The sequence below is a fragment of the Rhinolophus sinicus genome, chromosome 3 (genome assembly GCF_057876585.1).
Source record: "Rhinolophus sinicus isolate RSI-liver-muscle chromosome 3, RSI-T2T, whole genome shotgun sequence".
Taxonomy (NCBI): domain Eukaryota; kingdom Metazoa; phylum Chordata; class Mammalia; order Chiroptera; family Rhinolophidae; genus Rhinolophus; species Rhinolophus sinicus.
The window spans coordinates 100,646,161-100,672,494 of record NC_142503.1 but is presented as its reverse complement, the minus strand read 5'-3'; the positions used below and the strand labels follow the sequence as shown (position 1 = coordinate 100,672,494).

At 47.4% G+C, this 26,334-nt stretch overlaps 1 protein-coding gene across 15 annotated transcripts in view; it reads left to right on the top strand.

The window, feature by feature from the left end:
• Nucleotides 1-18,773, top strand: part of PEAK1 (pseudopodium enriched atypical kinase 1) — a 346,674-nt gene extending 327,901 nt beyond the window's left edge. For all 15 annotated transcript variants that reach the window (XM_074328311.2, XM_074328312.2, XM_074328317.2 and 12 more), the window contains one exon: nucleotides 12,214-18,773. In XM_074328311.2, coding sequence (XP_074184412.1) covers nucleotides 12,214-13,377 — 1,164 coding nt within the window. In that variant the 3' untranslated portion in view covers nucleotides 13,378-18,773. The remainder of the gene's footprint in view (nucleotides 1-12,213) is intronic.
• Nucleotides 18,774-26,334: the final 7,561 nt, after the last annotated feature.

Below are 26,334 nucleotides of genomic sequence, written 5' to 3'. Positions count from 1 at the left end.
TGGAAGAAGACTCTAGTGGAAAAGTCCAGGAGGACTGGAGCAGTGTGGGGACAGAGCCAGGAGTGCAGTTTCCAGGTTCTCGCCCTCATGTGGAAAGGTGCTCACTCGGGTAGTAAATGGCCATCAACTGTGATTGGATGGCCATCAGCTGTGGCTAGTTGGCCGTCAGCTATAACCAGTGAGCCATTGGCCACTAATATAACTGCCGTGGCTACGCTCGCAGCAAATGGAGGCTAGCAAGAAGATGGTGGCTGAGCTGGCAAGCGCGGATTGCGATTAGCGGGGCTGATTGCAGCTAGCAAGTGAGGTTGGTTGGCAGAGACAAGTGGACAGCAGGTTGCGGATAGTGTGGCTCCTGCTTCCTGTGTCTCCAACCTAGTTGCCAGCGAGAATATAGTGGTGTGACTCCCCTATCTATGGCTCCGTGGGTGTTCCTTTTTGGCCTCACCATGTCCTGCGTTCTTATGTGGGGAGCAGGATTAGAGACCCCGCGTGACACCTGTGTGACACATGGTGCAGCGAGTAGGGTACGGTGCTGGCCAAAGCTCTACAAAGGGCGGTGGAGCAGTTTGTGCGTATGAACACTCAGTCTCAGGAAGACCAGGAGGAGCAGCTCCCGGAGAGCTGGACCCCCATGGAGGGGTGGGAAGACGTAGACGGTTCCCCAGCCAGCATAGGCCAGAGAAATCGAAGGTCATTGCAGCCCTGTGGGCGGGAAAGTGCTTGCTGAGGCCCTCACCTCCAGGTTGGGGAGGACTTGGAGCCCTCGCCCTGCGGAGAGGGCACACATTGTGAGGCTAATGCACAGCCCTGGTGAATGACTGTGGACTATGGGGAATGGGCTCCATCCATAATTTAATGGACCGCTTGACTGTTTGCTTGGGAACATACCACCATGTAGTGGCACTGGCAGATGTTTGCTTTTGTGTCTCGACCGGCCGCCGTTGAGAATATGTGAGAGAGACTGGCTCTGCCCAGAAAGGCTGGCTGTGCCCAGGAAGACTGCGGTATCCTGAAAACCCTGGCTGAGACCGGGAAGTCTGGCTGTGCCCAGAGAGAGTGGCAGTGCCCTGAGAGGTCCTGGCTGTGCCCAGAAGGACTGGTGGTGCGCTGAGAAACCCTGGCTGTGCCCAGAGAGCCTGGCTGTGTCCAGAATATTGCATTCACCTCCAGGCTCCTCGCACAGGGCCCCTCGCGGAAGACGCTTGTCGCATAAATTGTGAGGCAAGACCCTGTAGGGGTGGAGTGTGGGGACAGAGCCAGGAGTGCAGTCTTCAAGCTCTCGGCCTCACGCGGAAAGGTGCTGGCTCAGGTAGTAAATGGCCATCAACTGTGATTGGATGGCCATCAGCTGTGGCTAGTTGGCCGTCAGCTGTAACCAGTGAGCCATTGGCCACTAATATAACTGCCGTGGCTACGCTCGCAGCAAATGGGGGCTAGCAAGAAGATGGTGGCTGAGCTAGGAAGCGTGGATTGCAGTTAGCATGGCGGATTGCAGTTAGCAAGCGAGGTTGGTTGGCAGAGAAAAGTGGATGGCGGGTTGCGGCTAGTGTGGCTCCTGCTTCCTGTGTCTCCAACCCAGCCGCCAGTGAGAATATAGTGGTGTGACTCCCCTACCTATGGCTCCGTGGGTGTTCCTTTTTGGCCTCACCATGTCCTGCATTCTTATGTGGGGAGTGGGACCGGAGACCCCTCATGCCACCCTGCATGACAAGCAGGGAAGGCAATTATTATGCTGTTGCAATAGTCCAGGTAAATATTATAATAAGGCCCCCTGAAACCGGCAGTGCAAAGAAGGTACAGGCGGTAAAAGATGAGAGCCTGTGTGGTGAGTGGCTTGATGGAGGACGAGGCAATAATACTAACATTTCAGAAAGGAACAACTCCAGGAGGGTGGTGATGCCATTGTTAAGTGAAATATGAGTCAGAAAGCCCGGGACAATCAGCTCTGTGTGAAGCACACTCATGGGACGACCAAATGGAGGGGAACTGTAGCCAGAGAAAAGTGTAGGTTTGGGCGGCAGGAGAGAGATCAAGGCTAGAATGTGTTCCCCAGTCCTCTCACAGATTTGATTTAATTCACACTGTGGGACTTGATGGGATTGTAGTGCTGGAGCCTACAAAGTGGGAAACGGCCCACACGTCTAAGGGACCCAAATTAGGAGAATTTGGAACAGAAGTACCGAAAAGCGAGGCCCCACAGATCAGGGAGTCCACCACTGCAGAAACCTTAAGAGAATGAGTGTAGGCGGGAGCCGGGTCTTGGGGCGACCTTAAGAAAACAGTCTCGCAGCCCTGGAGGGGATACCAGATGCAGAGTTACAAGGAGTAAGGAATGGAGGGGCAAGGGGGGTGTGAGCACAACCTGAATGTTAAGTGTTTTTGGTGAAAGGCCAGATTGAGGCCCAGACAAGATTTAACCTTCAGCTCCTATTTCTGTCTCATCCACATCTCCTTTTATCCCCTTGTCACCTTTTGGCGAGCCACCACCCAGCAGACCGGACTGTGTCTCTCTGTGGGCTGCATAGCCAGCACTTAACTTCCCTGCTCTAAATAAAATCTACCTTGCTTTTTCCCCCTTTCAGGGAATCTGGGTAGCCGCTGACCATACACAACCCTCAAGGAGACTCACATCAACTTGAGGAAGGCGGCCTTTACCCTTCTACACAGGAGGAAACCGCGGCCAGAGAAGAGCAGGGCCGCCGGACTCCTGGCAGGCTGCCCGGCTGACTGCCATGTGGAGCCGGTCCTATTGAGTCAGTAGACCGACCCTGCTGTGCTTGAGTGCTGGCCCTGACTGGGCAAATGGTGTCCTTTTGCCTAGAAGCAGGGTGGGCAGTAGGTAAAGTCGTGATTCAGTCTCAATGGGACATTAGATTTTTGGGGTATTTTTGTTTTTTTTTAAATGTTGTTTTTTGTTTTTTGTTTTAAGATTTTTATTGGGGAAGGGGAACAGTGTGTACTTCCAGGACGTTTTTCCAAGTCAAGTTGTTGTCCTTTCAATCTTAGTTGTGGAGGGTGCCGTTCAGCTTCAAGTTGTTGTCCTTTCAGTCTTAGTTGTGGAGTCAGCTCAGCTCCAGGTCCAGTTGCCATTTTCTAGTTGCAGGGGGCTCAGCCCACCATCCCTTGCAGGAGTCCAACCCGCAACCTTGTGGTTGAGAGGACGCGCTCCAACCAACTGAGCCATCCGGGAGCTCAGCGGCAGCTCAGCTCAAGGTGCTGTGTTCAATCTTAGTTGCAGGGGGCGCTGCCCACCATCCCTTGTGGGACTCAAGGAATTGAACTGGCAACCTTTTGGTTGAGAGCCCACGCTCCAACCAACTGAGCCATCTGGAAGGCAGCTCAGCTCAAGGTGCTGTGTTCAATCTTAGTTGCAGGGGGTGGAGCCCACCATCCCTTGCGGGACTTGAGGAATTGAACTGGCAACCTTGTGGTTGAGAGCCCACTGGCTCATGTGGGAATCGAACCGGCAGCCTTCAGAGTTAGGAGCATGGAGCTCTAACCGCTTGAGCCACCGGGCCGGCCCCGGGACATTAGTTTTTCACTGTTCTCATAAAATCGTTTTATAACAGATACTGCTATGTTGGGACCACATAAGAAATTTGGATGAAATTACTTTGAGGAGATAATGAAAATCTGACAAAAGCAAAAAGAATAAATTTTTGACTTGTTTTTCCAGCAGTCCCAGATTTGAGGTAGTGTGGGCATCTTCTCTACAAAGTAGTCTGGTCTTGGTTCTCAGGCTGGAGCACGGGAGGCTCCCTGGTGCGCAGTGGGCTGCCCTGCTCCTGCAGCTGCGCCAAGGACTGTGTCAAAGCTTGTCATAAAGCAGAGGGGAGCTGTGGAGACCACAGTTTATCGCATTTTGACTCAAGTCTCTGCTTATCTCATCTGGGTGGCTGCTGAGAAAGCAAGACACTAAATGGAAAAGCATCAACAGGAATTTGATTGGTCGGGATTTACAACTACTTCACACTATAGACACAGGCAGTTAATTACTGGCTTAGTGACAAGGAAAAAATTATAGAGAAGAAACCACTTCCACTTTCATAATTCAACACAAATGCAAATATGCCCAACATTGAAACTTCACAGAAAGCAATTAATGAGCAGCCAACTAGCTGTACATACTCATAGCCATCTTAGGTCAATGTCCACATCACTTCAGGGCCGAACGCCTGCAAAAGGACCTAAGAGTCTCAACTGGGAATGGCTTTAGGAAGGAGAGGTTTGGGGTACTCGAGAAAACCTGGAATCAAAACGAATTGTCCAGTGGGAAAGGGGCCAACTTTTATTAATGAGGTGAGAGGACATAGTGAGGAATTATAAACTGGGATTCAAATTAATTTAATCCTAATCTGGGGCCTGGGCAGGTTATTGAACTGCTCTGTGCCTCAGTTTCTCTAATGTGCACATCCTGGGTATCATTTTACCTAAATGACTGGCTCAGGAGCACAAGTGATTTTTTTCTGATCTGTTTGCAAGTGGGAGTGCAAAAAGATTTTGATGAGTACAAGTCACAAGTAAAATAGTAAAATCTTATACAGTTGCTTTCTTGAATTTCTCTTTTAGACTCCAAAATGTATCTCTTGGGCCTGTGACATTTTTGCAGCCATTCTATTATAAGTTACCTAGCCTACCTGACAGGTCTCATGGCAGGTTCCCGGAGTATGGAGTTCTGCGGACGTGGGCCCCAGACAGCATTCGTATATGACACACTTGATGCATTTTGACTGTGTCTGTCACAGCACTGAGTGCGTATGGGGCTCGGGTCTAGCAGCAGGTCAGGCCCTGTCCTCCAGGCAGGTCCAGGACTGAGGTGAGGCAGTCAGTCTTCTCAGCGCGAGCTGGGACCAGACACTGGCATGAGTGTAGGCTCTGCCTTTGCCTGCTCTCCTCTCCCCCACTGGTGGTTGTGCTTTTGTGTAACGTGACAGGACAGCACAGTCGGTGCGTGTGTGTGTGATCTTCAGTGTCTCTCGTCCTGCAGTTTACTGCCCACAGAATACATCTCTGAAGCCTTCAGAGGCCTGAAAGCTACTGTGTGAGGTGGAGAGGAGAAGCCTCACTGAGGAGGCTGGGTCAGCTGGACCCAAAAGGGAGAATAAAAGCTAATGGAACATATTTTTGAAGAGTCCTGTATTCTGTAATTATTGCTTTCTATGGGGAAAGGAGAGAAAATTGAATGGAATGATGAAGAGCAGTGTCGTTTCCTATGGTTTTGTGCAGCAAAACCGCTGAGCCCCCAGGCAGCCTGGGCTTGGTGGACAGACTGCGTTGTTCAGACTTTCCTCGCGTGTGCAGCCGTGTCACGAGTGTAATGACTCAGACTTGTGGGCCACTGCGCCTTTCCTTTCCCTCCATCTCCTCAGACTATATTCCAGCCATTGGGGTCAGAAGCGCCATGGCTGCCCAGGGTTCCGTCTCAGTGTTTTGCACAGACACGTTCAGCATGTATGTGTGCCTTGGTCCGTGCTAGGCCCTAAAATACAGACATCCACCCTAAAACAGACAAAACGTGATCACTGTAACAACGGGGTGCACAGTACAGAAGAAATGCAGAAAGTCGGTGTGGGGTGCTGAGCTCTTTCTCTCGTGGACAGAAACGACATGAGAAGGGCTTTGAAAGAACAAGTAGGAATCTCTCAGGCAGATGAGCAATGAAAAGCGGCCCCTGGCAGAGGCCCCCGGGAAGACGGGGCTGGCACAAGCAGGAAGGTGAGAAGTGAGATGGAAGGGAGACCAGGCCTTCATCCTGTGCAGATAATGGAGAGTGACTAGGAAGGTTACACAGACAAGCGGTGTCCAGTTTTTTTGAAAGGTGACTCTGGTGGCCATGTGGAAGGTTATTGGAAGGGACTCACAGTAGGGCAGGGAGGCTGGCTGGAAATACTGTGTAGTGGTCCAGGCAAGTGACAACAGGACCAATAGAGATGGAGGAGCGACGATAATGTGAAAGTTACTGGGGGAGAAATCAATAGAGGTTGGTAATTATTTTTATGTAGGGAGCGGAGATTAAGGAGAAATCCAGAGTAAATTTGATTTCTCATCCAGGTCAGGACAGACAGCAGCACCATTTACCAATGGAGAGAACAGGGCTTTGTGGGAAGAAGCATTCAGGTTTGGTCATGTTGAGTCTAAGGCATTGATGGGATGGGGCGAAACCAGATAGGCCGTGCATAGATGAGTCCATCCCAGGACAAGCCTGGTCATAGATGTAGGTGTGGCAGTGGGCAGCATGTCAAGCCATCGTCCTGCTGAAGGGAGACGATGAGAAAGAGGACAGAGCAGACCCTCAATACCAGCTTTTCAGGGAGCCCTTTCAGAAGCCAGTAAAGAAGAATGGGTAATACCACTCAGTTCAACAACTGGTTAATTCCATCCTGTCTTGCCAAATATCCACCTCTCCCTCTACCTCCCTACCTGTTGCCTTAAACTAAATGTCTGTTGCACTCCCCAGGCTGGAAAGGGCAGTAAGATTTGCATCTCCAGGCCTTGCGGGCCCTGGGAAAGGGCCAGGCCGTCACACATAGTACTGTTCTGTCTTTCCAGGCTACGCATGGCTCACTGCACTCAGCGCCTCCCAGTCTGGTTTTCTAGTTAGCTGTCCAGGTTGAGATTATTATTATAAACATAAATGCTCTCTAATGGCAAATTTCCCTCAAACATGCAGACCAGCTGCCATGAATGACACAGAAAACCAGCCTCTGTACTGAAACGAACGTTTGGGATGGAACTTTCCAGGTTGTGTCTGAGGAATCACTGGAAAGCTGTTTCCCCACGAAGGTCAGGCCTGTGTAACAATCTCTGTGCTTTGACCTACACCTGAGGTCTCAGGGGAGGGCAACTTGGCTCTGATTCTGGAAGCACGTGTTTGTTCCATTTTCCCTCAGATGGACCCTCACCCCTCTCTATTGGGGCTCTGTCCAGATTGCTTCAGGATGCCATGTCCTATGACCTGGAGGTGCTGAGCGGCCACCCGATACTCGTCTGAGTGCTCAGTTGATACGTAGCAACATTTCTCCTGCCCCTTCTTTGTTCTCACTCATTTTAACTCAGATAAGCACTCGGTTTCCTCTCAAGCCTGTGTTTTTGTGACCATGCCTTATCCATGTTGGTGGGTGTGTAACCCATGTTGCTGGGTGTGTAACCCAGTTTAGTGTCCTCTGGTGTCCTCTGGAGAAGGCGCTCAGGAAGGAAGGGTGGGTGCCTTGTGAGTAGGCACGTGGGCAAGGGTTGCTGTGCCCAGAATAGGCATTTTTCACGTGAAGTTCCCTTTGCATGAGTTTGGCATTGTCACCTTCTTGGAACCAAACACTTGTCCAGAAAGAGGACCCATGGCATATTTTACAAGATTCAACCTTCACCAGCCTACTTTTGTTCTCTTGCTACAGTTTACATGTAAATGACTCTTGGGTGTGGATATTGCAGCCCCCTCTGGTGGCCCTGTGGCTCAGGCTGTCATAGCGTTTTTCTTCCCATTCAGAAAATGTTGACAGTCCAGAATCTGATCAAATTGGCAGCATTTTAAACAGGTTTTCATACATAGTCAAAACAAATATGAGGTGATTTTTCCCTTTCAAAAGGGGAATCTTACATGAAGATATAGGACCATTCCACCTCCAGTTTTGTTCCAATTTCAAAATTTTGGGGAGCCTAAGAAATCATTCTTCTTGAGGAGTAGAATCTTTCTTTAGAGTCTTCCAGTTCAGGACAGCTACCCTTTGTAAGGAAGGAATGTGAATTCCTTTCAAGAAAGATAAATGAAAATGGGAGGCTAAGAAGTTACTTTGTTCCCAGGTAGAGAAAATACTGGGTAAAAGAAGAAGGAAAAAACAACCAGCAGGAAGAACCCTGTCCATTTGTTCTGGAAAGAGTGGCCTGTTTTCTGAAATAACTTTTGGAACTAGAAATTTATTAACTGAAGTCAGATTATTTTTTTTAACTAAAGGAATCAAGTTATTAGTAATTTGAAAAATGGCTGCTATGTGGTACATAGAGTAATACAATACCCTTACCTAGATCAACGTCATTGCACACTCCATAGTGAAGATTTATGAGAGCCATATCATGTGACATCCCGTTATGGAAATCTACATACTGGGATTGTATTTTGCTTGTAACTTTCCGTGGTTATGTACCAATTAAAAGTCCTAGTATTTTGTGTCCCTCTTTCTCACTCCAGTCTTCTCCCTTTTTCCTTTGCCCTTAAAACTAGAGTGACCGTCATTCTTCAGCCTTTCTACACATTGTAAGGTGAAGAGGTAAGGAAGTGTCACCTCCCCAAGCCATGTAGGTGGCCCGCTGTTCTTTAGAGCATCCAAAATGGCTGAACAATTTATCATTTCTTCTTCATAAATCACTTTGAACCTTTATCTCAAGTTGATCTGTGAAGCTAAAAATAAATTCTTGTTGTAGTATCCATGTTCTTATCTACTCACAAAACTCTGGGGAATCTTATAAAAGTGTGTGTGTGTGTGTGTGTGTGTGTGTGTGTGTACAATTAGAATATCGCAGAATAGTAGTTATAATTAAAATATCTTCTTATTTTTTAAATTTATTTGGGTGATGTTCGTTAGTAAAATTATATAGCTTTCAAGTGTACATTTCTATATCATCTCTATATCACATTGTGTGTTTACCACCCAGTGTCAGTTCTCCTTTTGTCACCATATATTTGACCCCGTGTACCCTGTTCTACCATCCTCCCTTCCCCTTTCCCTCTGATAACCACTAAACTGTTGTTTGTCTATGCGTTTTTACTTGTTTGTTTGTCTTATTCATTTGTTGCTTTCAATTTTATACCCCACATATGAATGAAATCATGTGGCTCTTGACTTTTTCTGTCTGACTTATTTTGCTTAGCATAATAATCTCAGTATCCATCCATGTTGTCACAAATGGCAGTATTTCATCTTTTCTTATGGCAGAATAGTGTTCCATTGTATATACCACATCTTTTTTATCCAATCATCTATTGAAGGACACTTTGGTTGTTTCCATGTCTTGGCCACCATAAGTAAAGCTGCAGTGAACATCAGAGCACATATATCTTTACAAATAAATGTTTTCAGATTTTTTGGGTAGATACCCAGGAGAGGGATTGCTGGGTCATATGGTAATTTATTCTTAATATTTGAGGAACCTCCACACCTCCTTCCATAGCAGCTGCACCAGTCTGCATTCCCACCAACAGTATATGAGGAGGGTTCCTTTTTCTCCACAGCCTCTCCAACACTTGTTACTATTTGTCTTGTTGATGATAGCCATTCTGACTGGGGTGAGGTGATATCTCATTGTGGTTTTTATTTGCACTTCTCTGCTTCTAAAGTCAAACCAGAAGGTGGCAAGTTTTTTTTTTTCAGTGCAACTTGACATAGTGGAAACTATAGCTTGGTCAAACAGTTCTCTCTCTCTCTCTGAACCTTAGGCTGGTCTGTGTTGGATCAGAACACACTGCTGGTCATGACTTGTTGTCAGGGCTGGCCTGGCCTGGAGGTATCGAACTTTAGCTTCTCTCTACCAGAGTCAGAGAGCCTCACTACTGGGACAAGTAGCTCTCAGGACTCAAAAGAAATATGCATTTTTCTGCCTTGCTCTCTTTCTTTGAAAAAATATAAGGATTCTATAATATTGCATCACTTTGAACATTTGCAAGTTGTTACTTGTTTTAATCATTTTTCATGTTACATTTGTGCATCTTTGAGAGTTACAGATATACTCTACATACTTAATCTCATTTAATCCTCACCACTGCCCTAGGAAGTAGGTTTCAATATTCTTTATATTGTCTCCTTTATTAGGGAGACTGAGACCCTGAGAAATGAAGTGAAATGCCCAAGGTTACACAGCTCTGGGCGAGGCTAAATCCCAGGCCTCCCAAGTCCGTGGTGAGTGTCCTTTCTGTAACATGATAGCTAGAGTGAACTACACAATCTCACTCAGCCAAACTCAGTGGTATTTGACTGACTTTCCAAAGACTGAGGAGCTGGACCTTCGAACTTTAACTCCAGCAGGCAATGTGATCATTGAGCAAATTATTAAAACTAGAAATGGGGTTAATGGTACCATGTCTTGGATCTAACTCCACACAACTAAATGATGATTAGTACAGGCTTTTTAATACCTAGTGACACATAAACATGAACTACGGTCAACAATACAGTATAGAAAGAATTCATATTGTGATTTAAGAGCATTGAAGATAGATGTTATACAGCATGTGCTGAGACTTGGAGAGTTTTCCAAAGATAATATTTTCTGAAAAATACATGTTTGAACTTGAACCCAGCCTGGGGTTGTCTATTTCAAGACCAGAAGTTTGCTTAAAGAAGAAATGTTTATTATGCCCTCAAACTTAGATACATGGTAGAAGACTTGCAGAAACTTGTTTTCAGAAAGAGATTTTTGTGGCATTGATCAAGTCTCTAACTATAATAAATATGTGTAAGTACAGTAATTAAGAGAGGGGTCCTCTCCTCCCAAAGACCTTTGCCTTTGGTCTTTTATTTGTTTATTCTTTTTAATAACTGTTTGAATGAAAATCAGAGCATGGTGCTTCTCACAACTGGGGACCCATCAGCAACCTCCCAAGAATATGTGAATTTTTCTCTTTAAATGAAAATGACTAGAAAGTCCTTTCTAAAATGTGCTTCTTTTCTGAACTACTGCAGTAAGTGGGCCGCCCATGCGAGCATGCAGGCAGAGCGCCTGTGGCTGTGCTGACTGTGGCACACAGGCGCCTCCTCCCAGGAGGGAGCGTGCAACATGTGTCCATTTGAAATGACATTAGAACTAATACTACCACTTACTCACATCTTTGTTTTTTTTCCCTTTTCTCTTTCCTTTTTTTCGTTAAATTTTTTAAATTAAATTTATTGGGGTGACAGTAGTCTAGCAGGAATATATTTCTTTTATATACATGTTCAATGCAGTAATTTTTATTTTAAAATATCATTGAACACACAGATGAGACCTCAAATTACCTCTAGAACCTGTGAAAACATGTAACTTCCATTTTAAAAAGCTTAGGGGCTTTTTTATCGGAAAGCTTAGTTTCAATTGACACTAGAAAGTAGAGAGAACAGTATGTGATAAGACTAAGGAAGAAGGGTGATTGCTTACTATGGATTTAAGTTGGAGAATTCCAGAGTAATAGAGGTGGATAAGGTTAGTGCTAGGGAAAAAAAAAAACAAGAAAGAAAAAAATTAGGAAATGTGTCCCTCAGTTACCACGGTTGTGGGGGAGCTGTCCTGACCAGGTTCTTTCGGTCTGTGAATGAGTGTTGGAGGCTGGGTCTTCTGTTGCAGTTTCTCCAGACCATGTCAGGATAATCCATTTAGGGGTGATTTTTTTTTTTTTTTTTTTTTTTTTTAGCTTTCCTAACCCTTTAAGAAATACAGTAGTTGTTTTAGTATATAGAACTCTTGGCTAATGTTTTTGATCAAAAACTTCCTTTTTCCAAAACCACTTAATAAAGTTCTTTTTCAAAGAAAGGCCTTATTGACTGAATATTGGACCTTAAATGACGTCTGTGAAGAGAAAACATAAACTCAGAATCCTGCCATTGAAATGCTGGTTTCGCTCTGATAGGTCAGATCGGCGATTCCCTCAGACCTTTATGTCCACGTTGCCAGGGAACCGTGAGTGCCTGACTTGTAACTATTACAGTGACATTCATTGGAAAGTTAGGAAGACCCACAGTCTGGCCAGTCGTGTGTCACTGTCCTGACTGGTGATAAAACAAGGACTCTTGGCCTACTTTCTGAGCCATTTATTGAGCTGCTGTGTTAAGTGTTAGCTGTAAACCTCCATAGGAAGTAGGTGAAAAAATACTTTTTGTTCTGTTTTTTAGATGATGTGCAAGCAGGATAGTGGAAAGAGCTTTGGTGTTAGATAGACTTAGGTTTGCAAACTGGTGGCCCTAGCTGCCTTTTTTTGTTTTTTTATTCTTAGATCCCCAGCCTCCTCTGAAGGGGGGGGGGTTGGGTGAGCACTGGGAATCATATCCACAGTGCTAGCCTGTGGGTGGTCTGAGAAGTGGTGCTGCCGCTGGGCCTGCCGCTCAGCACAGGACTCCCCAGCCCCTGGAGACCTCACTGTAGTGCTGTCTGTCCCTAAGCAGGCCTCCCCAGTGACCCCTCCGTTAGACATGAGAAGCCCTCTCCTGAAAGTGTGCAACCTAAGCTGTGTTCCTTGCTTTCTTCTTTCAGATCTGTAAGAGCAAAGCCAAAGAATCACAGCAGTACTATCATAGCTTGGCTGTTCGGCAGAGTCTGGCTGTCCATTTTAACATCCAGCAGGACTGTGGTCATTTCCTTGCCGAAGTCCCTAAGCGTCTGCTGCCCTGGGAGGGTCCTGATGCCCCAGAAGAGGAAGAGGATGAAAGTCAAGAGAATGAAGAGGCCGTGAGAGGAGACACTGATGGGGAAAGCGCAGAGCCCTGCTCTGAAGCCGAGTCAGCCCAGAAGGAGCGCCCGGCAGCCCTCGGCGGGATGCAGAGGAGCCACGTTGTGGTCATCACCAGGGAGGTCCCCCACCTCACTGTGGCTGATTTTGTGCGGGACTCCCTGGCCCAACATGGGAGGAGCCCCGACTTATACGAGAGGCAAGTGTGTCTGCTGCTCTTACAGCTGTGCTCTGGCCTTGAGCACCTGAAGCCCTACCACGTCACTCACTGCGATCTCCGTCTGGAGAACCTGCTGCTGGTCCACTACCAGCCTGGGGGTGCAGGCCAGGGCCTCGGGCCTGCAGAGCCCCGCCCTGCCTCCTCTCGCCCCACGAGGCTCATCGTAAGCAACTTCTCTCAGGCCAAGCAGAAGAGCCACCTGCTGGAGACTGACATCCTCCGGGACCAGTCCCGCCTCGCCCCCGAGATCGTCACGGCAACCCAGTACAGGAAGTGTGACGAGTTCCAAACGGGCATCCTCATCTACGAGCTGTTGCACCTGCCCAACCCGTTTGACGAGAGCCCAGAGCTGAAGGAGAAGGAGTACACGCGAGCAGACCTGCCTCGCATCCCACTCCGCTCCCCCTACTCCTGGGGCCTGCAGCAGCTGGCTGGCTGCCTCCTGAACCCCAACCCCTCCGAGAGGATCCTCATTTCCGAGGCCAGAGGCATCCTGCAGTGTCTGCTCTGGGGCCCCCGGGAAGACCTCTTCCAGACGTTGAGCACTGCCCCCAGCCCAGGGCAGAGGAATGCCCTACTCCAGCACTGGCTGGACATCAGGCGGACACTGCTCCTGATCAAGTTTGCGGAGAAGTCCTTGGACAGGGAGGGTGGGGTCAGCCTTGAGGACTGGCTCTGTGCTCAGTATTTGGCTTTTGCCACTCCAGACTCCCTCAGCTGCATTGTGAAGATCCTGCAACACCGTTAATGCATCCTGGGCACGTGCGCTTTTCCTTCACTGTCATCGTATTCAAATTACCCACACGCTTCCCCGGCCTCGAAGTCATGGAATTCAAGGAAAGGAGAGTCAGACCGTCCATCCATGTCCACGAACCAAGGCGGCCACTCAGAAAGGTATCCACAGCTCCAAATCAAGTGACCAGCTAAGTGTCTTATCTTTACAGAAACTCAACTGCACAAGGGTCCAGCTGCCTTCCACTGGAGCACCTTTCACCCGCATTGTCCCACAAATGCAGATTAAACAAAAAAAGAACATTTTTGAAGGGATTGCTCCTTTGGTATGAACTCAGTGTCCAGTTCCTCCATAATTCTGAATTCTACTTGCCTTTTTAACACCAAGTATTTATTCTCACTAGCAATAGATAGATTTAACCAATTCTTACCGTCATCCACTAAGCTCTCACAACAGACTTTCTCCCTCTGTTACCAGGCAGAACTGCCATCCTTAGCGTCAGCCCAGTTTGGGCTCCAGGGATGATACTCTCAGCTGCAGCACCTAGCGCAAGGACAAGCAGCAGCCATCCCTTGGTCGCAGACCCCTTTTCGTTTCTGTTATCGATAAGTGGGTGGCTGCATGAGGATGGCCCTAACTGTCCCCTCTGCTGCCACTGCCCAGTTCTCCTTCACCTCTGCTCTGTCCCCACTTGCCAACGAAGTTTGACTTTATCGGCCACTTGTGGCCTCTTACAGAGCTGGCCCGTAGGGGTATGTGTCACCAATGCCTCAGCAGGCTGGAGTGCAGTTCAGATCTTATAAATCGCTGCCAGTCTACAGGAGATGACTTTCCTGCATGTGCAATTCTCTAGAAACCATGATGGCAGCAGTTTAAAGTACGGTTCTTTGATTTCTGTCAGAGTTGGCAGCCAGGGCTGCTGGTACCCAGATCACAGTTTTCCCCGAGCAGTCACTGGCCAGCTTCCTTCTGTTATAACCCAGTTAACTAGTCTGCCAAGTGTGTCGACATCGGCCCTGAATGATCTCTTTAGAGGGCATGGCACAGATGGGTATTAGGGTGGCGGGAGGCAGGCGAGGGGGAGGCCACCGACGCGGCTGCTGACCTTGCTGGAGAGACGCCTCCCGCGGCACTGGCAGTGCTCCCCATGATTCTGAAGTGGCCTTGAGGACAGTTCCCAGGGGATCTGGGATGCTGAGCTGAGTGGCTGAGGACTGCTCACCGTGTGTGAGGGCTGTGCTCCGGTCCTATGGGTATATGTGCAATCTTTATGTACTTTTAGCTGTGTATTACAGTGTTTTATGTTGCAACTTCACCTGAAGCAACGTCCCCAGAAGTCCTCCCCTCTTCCCTTGGCACATATTTGCTCTAAGAGACAACTGTCCCTTCCACAGGGGTATGTGAGTATATGCGTCCTTGTTTTGTTCAAAGCTGTGAGTATCTGTTTACTTCAACACTGAAATCCCAAGAGTCACTCGGACAGTATGAGTGTGTGTCCACGAGTGTGCCCATATGTGTGCACGTGTGTGCTGGAGTTCGAGGCCAGGCCTTGGAGGAACAACCTGTGGCAGGGTCGATAGAATGTTGTCTGCACCTGGCCAGGGAGGGAGCCCTGGGCCCTCGGTCGACCAGCACAGAGGTTCTTAACCAAGACTGACGGTGCAGTGTGGCTTAGTTCGCACATTAATGGCCTTTGGAAATTTCTAAACTTTTAACATTTTTAACAGCCTTTCATGTGATCCACCTGTATCAAAGAGGATCAAGAAAGGAAAAGAATGTATTTTATTGTGCTTTTTTCCTTTTTTTTTAAAGAGACTGGCCAGCAGTCCAAGACTCCCAAGGGAGAGAGTTGTGTGGGCCACAAAGAGGGTTACCTCCCCTGGCCAAAGTGCAGGGCTCTGCCCCTAGGAATGCCACAGAGCAGCCAGCATCCTCTCTCAGTGTCCTGAGCATGGCTGCTCCTCACCTGACGGACTGGGGTGTGGCCCCCTCAGCCAGCCCCTGTGCACATGGCTCCTCGCCTGGTTATACAGTGACGCAGCGCACGCACCCCTGACCGTGTCAGCAGCACGCCCCGTGGCAGCCCTGCCTCACTCCCCGACGGCGCTGCCTCAGTGTCACTCCGTGCCTTGCCCATGTGAATTTGTTGACTATTTAATGAGGTTTCATATTTAATGAAGAAAGTTCCCTAGTCCCTCTGTTTGTTCTCTAAGTATTCTTTGTCTTTCTTTCCATTTTTCTTCTGTTTTGACTTGGATCTAGCCTCCTTCATTTTAACTCTAGTACTGTTACCAGGTACCCTCTACAACTGTTATCTTACAGCACTGGTAACCAAGCCCCTCTTCTGATATGGTCAGTGCCATTTTTACCTTCAGATTTGTGAAGGGCAAAAGACAAATGCCAACTAGTAGTAGAAGGGCCTCAGGCTTCCCAGAGACGGGGCTAGATTAATATTTCCTGAGTGTTGGTGAAAAATGTGAGGCAGAGAGGGAGAGGGTGTTACAGGTTAGAGCAGAATGGATGAAACAACTGTCTAGGCAAGAGGACTACATCACATGGTCCTCAGACTTTTCCCAAAAGAATGCAATTCAGTTAATCTCATAGTATCACAAATATATATATATTTTTACATTTCCATTTGAATTATAGTAGGAACTTTAAATTCATCAACTAGAAAGAAACCCTACCCTGAGACACAGGCAGACAGGCATATATGTACATGAGTTTTGGATTGTGACTGGTATAGCACTTTAAGTTTTCTTAAGTAACTTCAAGTTACTGTCTTTAATATTGATTGGAAGTTTTTCTTTTCTATTGAAGTCTGTACTGTAGATTCTTCCATATTGAGAATCTGAACAATTAAGCCGCTATTGGAACTTTTCCTTAAGCCACACGAGCAAGAACAGTCTCTCCGGCACATCCAGGTGCTGGAGAAACAGGACAATGGCTGAGTAGCCAAGACTGAGACCGAACGTACAGTGGAGTGTGTTCCACAGAGGCCCAGGACTGGGAGGGGCCTCCCTGCTAGCCTGCGGGGACCCCCTTTGGTATATGTATGCTGACTGGTGCCCAGACACCTGTTCATGAAGAGTAACCGCAGGATGGGAAAGAGCACTTGTAATCTGGGGAGTCAGCAATGAAAGAATTAGGAATGGAGTCCACAACCCCAGGCTAGGTTAGAATTGGAAGCCAGGAGTGTGGCAGTGGGTCTCCAGTTTCGCCCTTTGAGGAGGAACTGGGTGAGGTACAGAGGGGAGCACAAGAACCCACAGGACTGAACTGGGGACTAAAAGGAAAATGTATTTGTTAGGATTTTAAGAGTCTGAGTACATTTCAATGTCAGGTTAAATGGGGGCCAGTTTTGCTTCCAAACTCAGAATAAATTTGTGAATATGGAAAACTAAGCCAAGAGATTTAAGCCTCTAGAAATGTTAATGATATTCCTGGGAGTAAAACTACCTAAAATTGTATTTTAAAGTTTCTAACATAAAATTTCCATGAAAGATCTTTGGGACCTACTAAATAGTAGGGAATAGAAAGATTGCACTCACCTTCCATAATTTGTATGAAAAATATTTTGGTGCTGGGAAGTAATCTGACATGGTTTTGCTGGTAACCTGCAACTAGGATTTTCCCCTGGATTTTACCAGCAGTGATCTGAAAAAAATATAGGCTAGTCCTGGAAACGGGGGGTGGATTTAGAATACTGCACTATATTCCAAATGATTCTAGATGTATAAATACAGTATGAACATATGTGGGGATGGGGAGAGGAGTTTGACTCTCTAGGCCAACTCTGACATGTTTTTATTCCCCTGACTATTTGCTAAGGATTGAAAATCCTGGATCAGCCTCCTGAGTAAACAGGCTGCCCACGAAAGCAGGCTGTCAGTCTCAGCTCCCGGGAACTCATGCTCTCAGGTCCACCGTGCTGTGCAGCTGGCGGGGCGGCGCCAGTAGTGGGATTCCGTGGACCAAAATGAGGCTGTAGGGAAGCTGAAGACCTGCACGCCCCTAGGCAGAGATTATGCCAAAGAAGACAAGCCTTTTGTCCCGATGCTTCTAAGGTGATGAGGTTGTGGCAGATGCAATGGGAGGAGAACTCACATACATTCCACGTCAACTATTTGGCTAATAAAATAGTACATCCTCAAAACGTGTGTGTGTGTGTGTGTGTGTGTGTGTGTGTGTGTGTGTGTGTATATATACATATATATATATATATATATATATATATATGTATATGTATATATACTTTTTTTTTTTAACAAGTCCATTTTGTGTTTTAGGGGAAAAAAGATGATGATGATGATGACGACGATGAAAACCTTAGCAGATTGTAAAGTTCTCCAGGACTTAAGTAGAACAATCTATTCCCTCTCCCCTTGTCATAACTTCAGCTTGGGAGCGTCATGTCCATAGGATACTGAGGGCTGAGGGTTATGGTTTTTTTTAAGAGATGTGGTAGTTTCAGATTTGTTTGAAGAACTCTTGGGAAATTTCTTAACAAAATGTAATCATTTTTATAAATCTTCCAACACAGGTGTTTACACTCATCATCACCATCATTTAATGTTTTAAGTGCCCAGAATGTACAAGGTGCTGTACAGCTGCTAAGCACACCCTCTGCGGCTATTTGAAACTAGAGTATGTTTTTGTATCAGGTATTTTAGGAGCTTCCCCACCTGGTGGGCTCCCAATGCCTGCGTTCCAGACAGCCCCGTTACATGTTTCCTGCCCGGGAGAGCTTCTTGCCTCCCTCACCACTATGTTTTCTTTAAGTCAAGAAAGTTTCAGGGAATCAAAAGAGGTCAGAAATTTTTTTAACCTAGCAGAAGTACAGAGTCATATATTTTGCTACGAATATTATTGTATTATGGAAAATTCACATTGCCCTTCCAGTGTGTGGAAAGTGCGTGTGTCTGTACTTATGGTAACTTGAATGTTGCACCAGTCCTAGGCTTTCAGGGCAGCATTTTTGAAAGATAAACCACACTGCTTCAGAAAACTTACTCCAAATACTACTTGGTTATCCCTTCCCTTACCAGGGTTAAAAAGTGTGTGTGTGGACAGGCTGGGGTGGGATTTTCTGTGATACGCAGGGCATTTTGGCATGAGATCAGGGCAGAAGGAGATATTATCCTTCCTGGTGATGTGGACCGTGGCAGTCCTCATTCCAATCTCTCTAATTCCCCGTGGCTCTGCTCACACTTTATAGTTGAAAATGTTTCTCTTGCTCATTCCTGAAGCTTCACCTCTGTACCTACATACTTTAGCATTGTAAATCTACCAGTGAAAGGTCCCCTCTGCCACCAGGTGGCGCCACCCTTTGGTTTGCTGTGGTACTTTGCTGTGTTCTCTGTGGCATCATGTTACTGTGTAAATAAATTCGTTTTAAAATACACTAAAAACCAGACAAGCGCTATCCTTTCAATGCCACTCCCGTACTGACATGCTGGGGAGGGTTCGGTTGCAGACGAGGTCTTACCCCCGGATGCAGGCTCTCTTAGGTCCTCGTCCACTGCTGACCTGGACCGTACTTTCTGTTCGTTCCCTCCCTCGTCTGAGAAATCTGGGCCTGCACTGCAAAGTGAAGGCCGCCTACTTTACCGAGAGCGCAGAAGGCTGCAGGTTTGTTGTGTGGGATCGCCCCCTGGTGGCTGGCACCGGCTGTCCTTCCTGCGTGTTCCAGGCTCGGTGAGTTGGCTCTGGCTGACACCCAGTGGAAAGCTCAGAGCTGTGCAAGCTGCGTGAGCAGGGGCAGGCCTTGTTAAAGCATCATCTGCTACAGAATCTACGTGCCTTTTGTCTGTTCCTTAAGGGACAGTCACAGGGTCCTTACAAAGGCAGGCAAGCCAATTAATGTGGACACTTGAGTAGCAGAGAGGAGGCCACCTGGCTTAGGCAGAAAGAGTCAACAGTTGGCAGTGGTGGCAGCAGCTGCCACGTTATTAAAAGTAGAATGGATAAAAGTGCAAACATGTCAGCTCTAAATTTAGACCAGGTTTTAGAGCCCTAAGCCCCTTATATTGGATGTTGTTTCCAGCCCTGCGTTTGCTCCTCCCCACTGGCAAGCACTCTGGACTTTGCAGACATGGTATTTAAGACGTGTTCCAGGAAAGTGATTGCCAGACTCGAGTCTGGCAAATCAAAACTTCCGACGTCTGTGGGCCTCTGAGCTCTCTGTGTGTTGCCTGAGCCTGGGAGGAAAGGTCACCAGGAGAACCCGAGAGACAAGCCCCAAGGGACACAGGCTCTGGGGCTCGCTGGAGAGGAGCCTGGGAACCTGCCCTTCCTGGCTGTGAGCACAGCACGCTGGCTTCTGGGGGAAGGGATCGAAGAAAGGCAGGCAGTCGGGGCTGAGAGGTTACAAGGGCAGAGGTGGAGAGCACTGGACTTGGGTTGCTGGCACGTGCTGCTGGCATGAGTGGCCAACCCGAGGCCCTGAAGAGGCACAGTCCTGAATGATGGGACCAGTCCAGGGTGCCCTAGTCAGACTCCAGAGAAAAACCAAGTCTGTCCTTCCAATGGGATCCCCATGTCTTTTGGTATGACTGGATAGAAATCATCCTATTTCCCCTCTATCACTTTGTCCAGCATGGGATCCATTCCTGGGAATTCCATCAGAGGGTCCTTAGCCAAACGACTCTTTGTGACTCTGGCTTGTGCAGAGGTGATGGACCCTGACATTTGGATAGGTCCTTTGGCTTGCGCATGCCCTCTTAACCCAGGCCACAGAAAATGTGGGTCTTCCCTCCCTGAGTGAATTGGTAAGAAGAGCTCGTGCATGCCTGCTGCTCTGAGTGTGTGCCATCTGCTCCAGGAGCTCTACCTGCTCTCCGAGGCCTAGCAAATGCTGCTTCCTTTTAAGTGAGCCAGACTTCACTAGTGTCTTAGGAGCCAAGAGCTGCAGTTGGCAGGTCACAAGTTGTCATTAAGAGCAGCTCAAGGCAATTACAGCTGAAACTTAAATATTGGATTCATGCTGGGTGGGGGGCAGGAGGGAGTCAGTTGCCAAGATCCAATTCTCTCAAATTCACAAACCTCTGAGTGGAAACAGGCTGCCTGGGCACAACTCTTGATTTCCTGAAGATCCCAGATAAGAATCTAGGCACACACTCTGGGAGGCACATGCAAGCAACCATAAGGTAGAGCGGGGCTGGGAGAGATGCTGGACTCCTGGGGAATCTTTAAGGGGGTTTGGAAGTAGAGGGACTCTGCATCTGTCAAGGGGGCATGGCTCTCAGCTCTCTGTGGGTCAGTCACCTCTACCGCCCATCACCCACCAGCCCTTACCTGAACGGGAGTCCTGGAAGCAGGGATCAGAGGTCCAAGACCCTGAAAACCTCCAAGCCCGTGGCTCATCTTCCATTCTCCCTCTAACCCCAAATGCCTTTCCTCCCTGCACCACACTCTGTCAGGGACCCAGGGCATGTTTGAAATCACCCCAACCCCGCTGCCACAGCTTTCCAGGCCCTAGGCCCCTGGCCCTGCAGATGCCACCTAGTGGTGGGGACAGAACCCCACCTTGAAGCACTGGGCTCTGCAGGCCGATCTCCCTCGGGGACTGAGGCTTGGAACTGCTCAGCGTCTCCCACCTGCCCCTGGGCCTGCTCCAGAAGGTGAGGGCAGCCGTCCTTTCCCCAGCACCTGTGTGCAGCTGGCCTGGGCAGCGCACCAGGGAGCCCCAACCTCCAGCCGAGTGAGCACTCGCACTTACTGGATGGAGCACACCTCCCCTGTCTCACTCACCTCCACCAAATCCCACAAGAGGGCTCCATTCTGCCCATTTCTCACTCAAGTAATCAGAGCCCGAGTCTGAGCTGAGATCTGTGTGACTTCTAGCCTGCTCTCCTCCACCCCAACCTGCCACTTGTGTGTGGCCAGGACCCTGGAAGCCCTGTGGGTGCTCAGGAGACAGCTTCCTGGGAGTGGCTGTGGGGTCTCAAAAGAGACTACATGTGTTCTTTCCTTCTCAAATGCCATGTGCTGAAGACCCAGTGGTGGGCAAAGCCAGCAGGAGCCCTGTCCCAACTGTGGTAGGCAGCTGGAAGGGAGCAAGGGGCAAAGGTCCCACCCCTCTGCCATGTGCCTGGGGGATGGCTTAGTGAAATGGGACCAAGGTCTGGAAACAAACATTTATCCTGCAGACAAAGGCCTGTCGGAAGCTCACCCTGGGCCCAGGGGTGCCATAGAGCACTACATAGGCTGAAACCCTGACAGGTCAGGACCAGACAAGCCACCTGTGTCCCTCAGCACAACCCTGGGCTAGCCACATCCACTCCCTGTCTCCAGGAAACCAGAAACCTGGATTGAAGGGACCTTGAGCGATTTCCTAACCTCTGAACTCCACTCATCTGTGGGATGGGGCCTTGTCTGCCACCCCCTTCTAGGCAGGTATCTGGATGGATGATCGGTAAGGTAACATTTGTGCAAATGTTGTTAAAAAGCAGAGCACACCTGAAAGAAGCTGGGGAAGGGAGAACAGCATTTGCAGGTTTAGGTGAAACTGGTCATAGCCTGAGCAGAGTAACCTGAAGGAAAGGCTGTTGTCTGCACCCCTGGTTTGGCCCACTCGACCTCCAACTAACTTCAGGCCATTAATTCTGCCTTGCAAAGTGGGCAAGAGTCCCAGCCTGAGCACCTGGAAAAGGGGTCCCCTCAGAATGCCTGTGTCCCAGTGAGGTAGTCTCATCAGGGGTCTGTCTGAATGAGGCATCAAGGGACCTGCTGGAAGGACCAGGGAGGGGCAACAACATTGGATGCATTGGAGAAATGAGGGTGAAGGCATCGGTTTTCTCTAAAAAATCAGCTTAATTTTTCTCTTGAACCAGCTTAATTTTATCTTTACAACAATCCTGTCAGGTGCATTCTAGAATTATCCCCATTTTACCGATGAGAAAACAAGCCAGACAGGTATTGTGTGCCCTATGGTGAAATCAATCCTTTGATTCATGTTCATGCAAATATACACAAAACATGTACATATGCCTATAAATATGTACCGTACTCTGCAAAACGGCTTTTCTCACTTAACTCACTTAAGAGCTGACATCATGGCCATAGTACTTTTTAAAGGGCAGCTTCTCTCACTAAAAATGATAGTATTATATAACACACACATATGTAAATTGATTGTTCTTATTAGTTCTACTTCTCTAGGGACCCAGTCACATACTTGTAGAGGTGGCTAAACAATGTAATAGGAGAAACAAATTCTCCCAAAAACTTTAAAAGGAGATGCACAGATAGAGAGATGAGCCATCAGGTTGAGAAGAAAGATCACGTTGTCTTCTCAAATATTTTAATGAAATTTGAATAAAAAATCTCAATGGTCTTTGTTTGTTTGACCTTTACAAAATGGTTTTCAGAGTCACTTGGAAGAATGAATAGGTGAAAGAACCCCAGAAATTGTTGAAATTGAGAGGCTATTCAAGCATATGAGAAAGCTATAATCGGTAAAACAGTGTGATATAGGTATAAGGAAAAAAAAAGATCAATGTAGCAGAATAGGTAACTGTCAACAAGAGTTTGCTGCCACCAATCCAATGCCAACAGGAGTCCCCATCTGGGGTGCCGTAAAAAGAGAAACTTTATTAAGAGAAGGTTTGCAAACTGGGGAAATGCAGTTTCCTGTGGAAACTGATTATGTGCTCCCCTGAGGCAAAGGGGAGGCCTGGTTTTAGAGACAAAGTTCCCACCCCAATTTGATTGGTCTATCTCCATGCAAATGAGGAATCCAAATAGCACTGTCGTGATTGGTCAGAATTGCACATTCTGATTGGTCGTTATGAAGCTGCTTTGATTAGTCAGTAAAGATGTAAATGATATATAGCTGTGCAGTTCCAATTGGACAAAGCAGGTCTCAGCCCATTGGTCAAAATATGAATGCTTTACAAGGGTGGGCTCTGACGGAGCACAATGCAGGAGGAAAGCAGTGTGCACCAGAGACCTTCAGTAGCAATGGCTCCTAGACTCTGGGTATCATTGGGGCCCAGTTAACCACAAGGAGACCTTCTTGGCAGCTATATTCCTTCTTGAGGTCAACATAACCTAAAAACAAAACTTAATATCTAGAAAAATGTATATAAAAATAGTATAATACATCATTATATGGAAAGGAAAGAAAGTCTTATCCAATAAAATGTGCTGGTATAATTGGTGAACTATTTGGAAAGTAATCTGCACACTGTAAACCCAAATATTAATAAATCCAAACAAGATCAAACAAAGAATTACATGCCACAAAGGAAAGAAAAAAGACCAGAAATCCTAAGAACTAGAAAGAAAGTGCTAAGTCAATATCTATTTTATCACTTATTGATAAAGGACTTTTTAAGTTAAAAAGCAATGGAAAGCACCGGAAAGTTTCCCTTTCAATAAATTTGACTACGTAAAGATGATAAACCTTTGTCCACTGAAAACATTAAAAACAAAATTGAAAAGTAAATAACCAGCCAGGAAAACTATTTCAACAAATACAGCACACATAGGATTAAAATCCTTAGTTACAAAGAACTTATACAAGTCATTAAGGATCTAAAATGCCAGTAAGAGAGAGATGAGGAAACAAGTCACAGAAGAATCCAAATATTTAAAGTTTCTAGAAAGAAGAGAAATGAAAAACTGAGATGGCCTATCTAAAAACCATTTTAATAGCTTTTTCTGATTATAAAGGTAATACACATTTATGGCAGAAAATCTGGGAAATAAAATGGACCCACTCAGTCACTGTCTGGAAATGACCACCACTAACACTTGCTGTGTTGCCTGCAAGTGTTCCTTTTTCTTTTTTTAATTAGTATCATACGTTGGCATCCCATTTTCTGCCTATCAAATTAGCAAAGGCCTTTTTAAAGCTTACGCTGAATGCTGGTGACAGTGGATACAGCTCAGAAAGTGTAGGAGCAATTGAATTGGATGAGAAGGGGTTTAATTCATCCTGTCCTTTTTCTGAAGCCACAGCTTAGCGAGGTGTGGGGCAGGGTATGACCCCAGTAGACAGGGTGGGTGTAGGGATTTCAGATCTCCAAGGTCAGAGCACTGGACTCACCAGGGAGCTTTTCAGAAGGACAGACTCTGGGACCCCACCCAAGTCCAGTGAATCAGCCCCCCCTCCCCAGGGCCCCTAGTTACTCTGAGCTGGCCAGGGGCCTCTCTGCCTGAGTCTGGCTGCCCAGGTGTGGGTCCAGGGTCTACCTCCAGGTAACCGTGTGTCCTCAGGCACTCTGAGACTTGGTTTCAATGGAGACTCCTACCTCCCAGGGTCATGGTGAGGATCAGAGGGCATAGTCCAGCCGTGTGTTTAGCCCATTCCTGGCAACAGTGCATGTTCAAATATTGTTAGTTCGAATGGACAAACTCAAGTGAGTATTTTCTTTCTGTTTTATAACTAAGGACCCATTAAGGGATTTTTGCTGAACAAAGGCACTGTGAATTCAAATACCTACCTCGAGAGAGCCAGAAAACTGCTTGTAGCTTTTAAATGGCAGTTTCTCTAGCTTTCCAAATGTCTCCTGGCTGACTGTCAGAAAGCCCTGCTAACAGTCCTTTCTCTGAACACCTCCTACCTGCCCAGGTGACACAGCACGTTTGGGGGCAGAAATGAGCCTAGGCCCCCAAATCCAAGCCTGCCCCTTAAATCCCTACTCAATCTTGATCCTTCAATGGGGGTATACCAGGCCCAGTAATGAGCTGATGAAAGGGAAGGGGGGCTGCGGTGGGCAGTGGGCGTAACATGAAGGCAGCTATGGGTGGCACCTGCGGCTCTGGCAGAGCATGCTTGCTCATTAGAGGGTCACTGTGTTCTCCCTTGACATAGGCTTGGCCCTGAGCCTCACCTGCTGTCCTCGCACCTCCTCCAGCCAGCCTGTCAGCTCTCCTCAGGACACTGTGCCTTTGCATAATAAATACTCCAGTCAAATGAACTTTATTTTTGGGAAAATCATTAAACTACTGTTGTGGAAACATTTTAATTGAATTAGATTGTTTTCTGATTGTAACAAATGTTAATTAATTGAGTAGGCCCGGGTCCTTGGATGTAGCTGGCTTCTCTTGGTGTAATTAGGTGGAGAATAGGGACTTTTTTTTTTTTTTTTTTTTTTTTGCCCTAAGTCTGTGGTTTAAATTTCTCTTTTGTGCTAGTAAAGTGGTCAGGCGAGTGCAAGGAGCAGGTAATTTCTTGTATCTGAACTTGAACTGCCTGTTTCGTGCACAGAGCCAAGCACAGGCCCTGCTGGCCTCACTGGGGCATGACCCAGTTCTCTCACCTTGGCTTCATGAGGACTCTCCGTTTCTCTTGGGAAAAGAAAGAAGTTTTAAGTTGCAAGTATTCCGTTGTTTTCTGAGAATACTAGTCAGCAGTGGCTGATTTCTGTGGAACAGCTGACCAGAGAGATAGCTGGTCTGCAGGCAGCTGAGACCCTGAGCCCAGTGCCCACACCTGGAGCCAGCAGGCGGGCAGTTACACACTCAGAAAAGCTAAGGTCCTGTAGAGATGTGGAAACTGCGGCCTGAGGGGGAAGGGGCATGACCAAGGCGACAACGTGGCCCTAGCGCCGTCACATCTACAGCCCCAGGAGCCTTGACTAGTAACAAATTCAGTTTGATTCAACCAAAACTGACATGAGCCAGCTCCTGGGTTAGGAGTGAAGGTGAACATAGATCCAAAGGCCTCGAGGGCAACATAAAAGGCAATGTAAGGGTCCAGGAGTATTGCTGTGGAGAAGGACAGTCTGGGAAGCCTTCAAGAGGAGGTGTGTCTGCACTGGGTTTTGAAGCACAGATAGGAGTTTGCCAGGTAGCCAAAGTGTGGAGAAGGGCACTCCGGACAGAGGCAACAGTATATGCGAAGCCAAGTTTGTTCTGGCAAACATGAGAGCCACAGGAGACTCTCAGAGGAGGACATGTTCAGATTTGTACTATAGGAAAGATCCCTCTGGCTGCTGCTGCAGTAGAGAGGATCCAGAGTGG